The sequence below is a fragment of the Alligator sinensis genome, unplaced genomic scaffold (genome assembly GCF_000455745.1).
Source record: "Alligator sinensis unplaced genomic scaffold, ASM45574v1 scaffold2850_1, whole genome shotgun sequence".
Taxonomy (NCBI): domain Eukaryota; kingdom Metazoa; phylum Chordata; order Crocodylia; family Alligatoridae; genus Alligator; species Alligator sinensis.
In genome coordinates, this window is record NW_005844188.1 from 7,100 (window position 1) to 9,613 (window position 2,514).

The following is a 2,514-nucleotide window of genomic DNA, read 5'->3' on the forward strand; positions in this document are numbered from 1 at the left end:
TGTAGGGTCTGCCCTGCTGTCCCTGGATCATACAGGTGGCCTTCCTCTGGACCCTCTCCATGTTGTCCACATCCCTCTTGAAGTGCGGCGCCCAGACCTGGACACAGTACTCCAGCTGCGGCCTGACCAGTGTCACGTAGAGGGGGAGGATCCCCTCCTTGGCCCTACTTGAGATGCCTCTGTGGATGCACGATAGGGTCCGGTTAGCCCTGCCGACCGTGACCTCGCATTGTCGGCCCATGTTCATCTTGGAGTCAATGATGACTCCGAGATCCCTTTCTGCCTCCGTGCTCCCAAGAAGGGAGTTTCCCATCTTATAAGTGTGCTGCTGGTTACTACTGCCCAAGTGCAGCACCCTGCACTTGTCTGTATTGAAACGCATCCTGTTTTTGTTAGCCCACCCCTGCAACCTATCCAGGTCTTGCTGAAGTCTTTCCCTGCCTGCTAACATGCCCACCTCACCCCAAATTTTGGTATCATCAGCAAATCTGAACAGGTTGCTTTTCATCCCAGCCCAGAGCTCGTGAACCAGCTTCACAAACCCCTTCAGGTGAGGACATAGCTCATTGAGCCCAGAGAGCAGGATGCCGACTCCTGCTGGGTTTGGAAATGTGGGGTCAGTAAAAGAGTGGGATAAACCCTGCATGAGTGCCGGGGAAAGGACTGTGGTGCAACAGTATCAGCTTGGGGGAAAGAGATGCAGCAAGGGAGAGTTCCCAAGACACCTGAGTGGGCTGAGACTCGGGGAGGCTTGGCCTGAGGGGAAGCCTCCACGTGCAACTGCCAAAAGGGTGAGTGAGACAAAAGGTGCTGCCGGGCCTGCCTGGGGGTGAGTGCTTTGAAAGAAGGGGAAGAAAACGGAGGGGGCGAGGTGTGAGATAACCACCCAGGAGAAACTGCCCCTGCGGCCAGTTCTGGGTGGGTGGGAGGGTGGGGAGAGTTTCTGCAGGTGGCTCCTGCCCAGCACATGGAGCTCTGGCTCCAGCTCCCAGCCACACTCACACATTCATAGCAGTTTAGTGCTGGAAGGGACCTCGTCAGCTCATCGGGTCCATCCACCCCCTGCGCTGGGCAGGAAAGACTGCTTATCTCAAATAACCTCAGCACGTTGTGTGTTTAGTTGCTTTTTAAAGATCTCCAGGGTAGGTACCCCACCCAGTGTAATGAGCAGCCCCTGTGGGCAGGCGAAGTGCGCAGACGGTGGCCAGGAGCTGGAGCCAGAGCTGGTTGCTCAGCAGAAGCCTTTGGGCTGAGGCTTCCACCCACCGGGAGTGGCGTGGCAGGGTGCAGCGTGGCCGAAGCCTGAGCCCAGCTGGAGGTGTGGGGAGCAGGGGAACATCCCACCAGCTTCAGTCACATCGGGAACTGCCCTGCCAGATGCTGCCGGTAGCTGTGGCTGGGGCTCACGGGAGCGTGGCGGGCTGCCTTCGTGGGAGTGGGGGAGGCTCAGTCCCGTGTGGAGCACTGCCGCGCTGCTGAGGGTCCAACCGCTGCCTGCAGGTCCTGCTTCTTCAGGCTCTTCTGGGGCAACTGCTCCCATCCCGCCCCGCTGGCTCCGCTCTTACCAGCTCCTTCCTTATGGTCCCTTGCTGGTCTCTCCTGAGTCAGCCCTGCTGCCCCTTTTATCCCCCTCCAGCTGACCCAAGGGGCCAACCAGGGGACATGGAGGGTGAGTCTCTGGGGCCTGATTGGTGAGGAAAGGGAATCCCAAGTCCTCCAATCATCTTTTGCCCTTTCAAAACCCCTGGGCTAGGTCACTGCCAGCTAGCCCGTCACAGCTGTAGGACTCTTCATCCGGCACAGGGCTGGGGGCGGAGGTGTGGATCCTGTGGGGGTCTGAGATCCCCAGGGGCCTTCACTTCTTCTTCCTTGCTCTCTTTCCCAGCCAGGTCATTGCCAGCTGCCTGGGGTAGGATCCTGATAGAAGGTGCTGCACGGTCTCCGGCTGCCCAAGCACCAGGGCCTGCAGGCGGGAGACATCCCCCATGCCCAGAGGCCGCGGATGGCAGGCTGCAACAGGTGGGAGTGGCAGGGGAGGGGGGACCCACAGGCACATGCCCACGCATTGCGCCAGCTGGCCTGAGCCCAGCTCCTGCCAGTCTCTGCGGTGGGCTCCCATCACACCCAGCCCAGCACCAGGGGTGTCCTGTTGTACACAGCCTCCGGGAGGCCCTGATACAAGGGGTCAGGCAGGGCCAGGGGGTCACAGCCCCTCTGGGCTAAGCTGAGGTGACAGGCGGGTCTGCTCCCCTATAGACCCACCACAACCAGAACCAGAACAGGGCCCATGACAAGGCTCCTTATCCAGGAACCACCAGGCCTGTCCTCCCCCCCACCCAACTTACCGCTGCTTCTCTCGATGGGGGTCTCCAGGGCGAGGTGTCCCACGCGGCAGATGTACTCTGCCCCCTGGTCCCTGGATGTCCAGCAGGTGAGTCTGGTCTCCTGCTGGAAGCTTTTCCCGTCCCGTGCCAGGACGGCCGTGCCGGGCTCCACCCTGCACTCAGCCGAGTC

At 60.7% G+C, this 2,514-nt stretch overlaps 1 protein-coding gene across 1 annotated transcript in view; it reads right to left on the reverse strand.

Moving 5' to 3' along the window:
* Positions 1-2,514, reverse strand: part of LOC106721830 — a gene marked incomplete at both ends in the record, with an annotated part of 9,570 nt that overhangs the window by 6,441 nt on the left and 615 nt on the right. Inside the window, 1 exon segment of the mRNA XM_025195875.1 lies at positions 2,346-2,502. Coding sequence (XP_025051660.1) covers positions 2,346-2,502 — 157 coding nt within the window.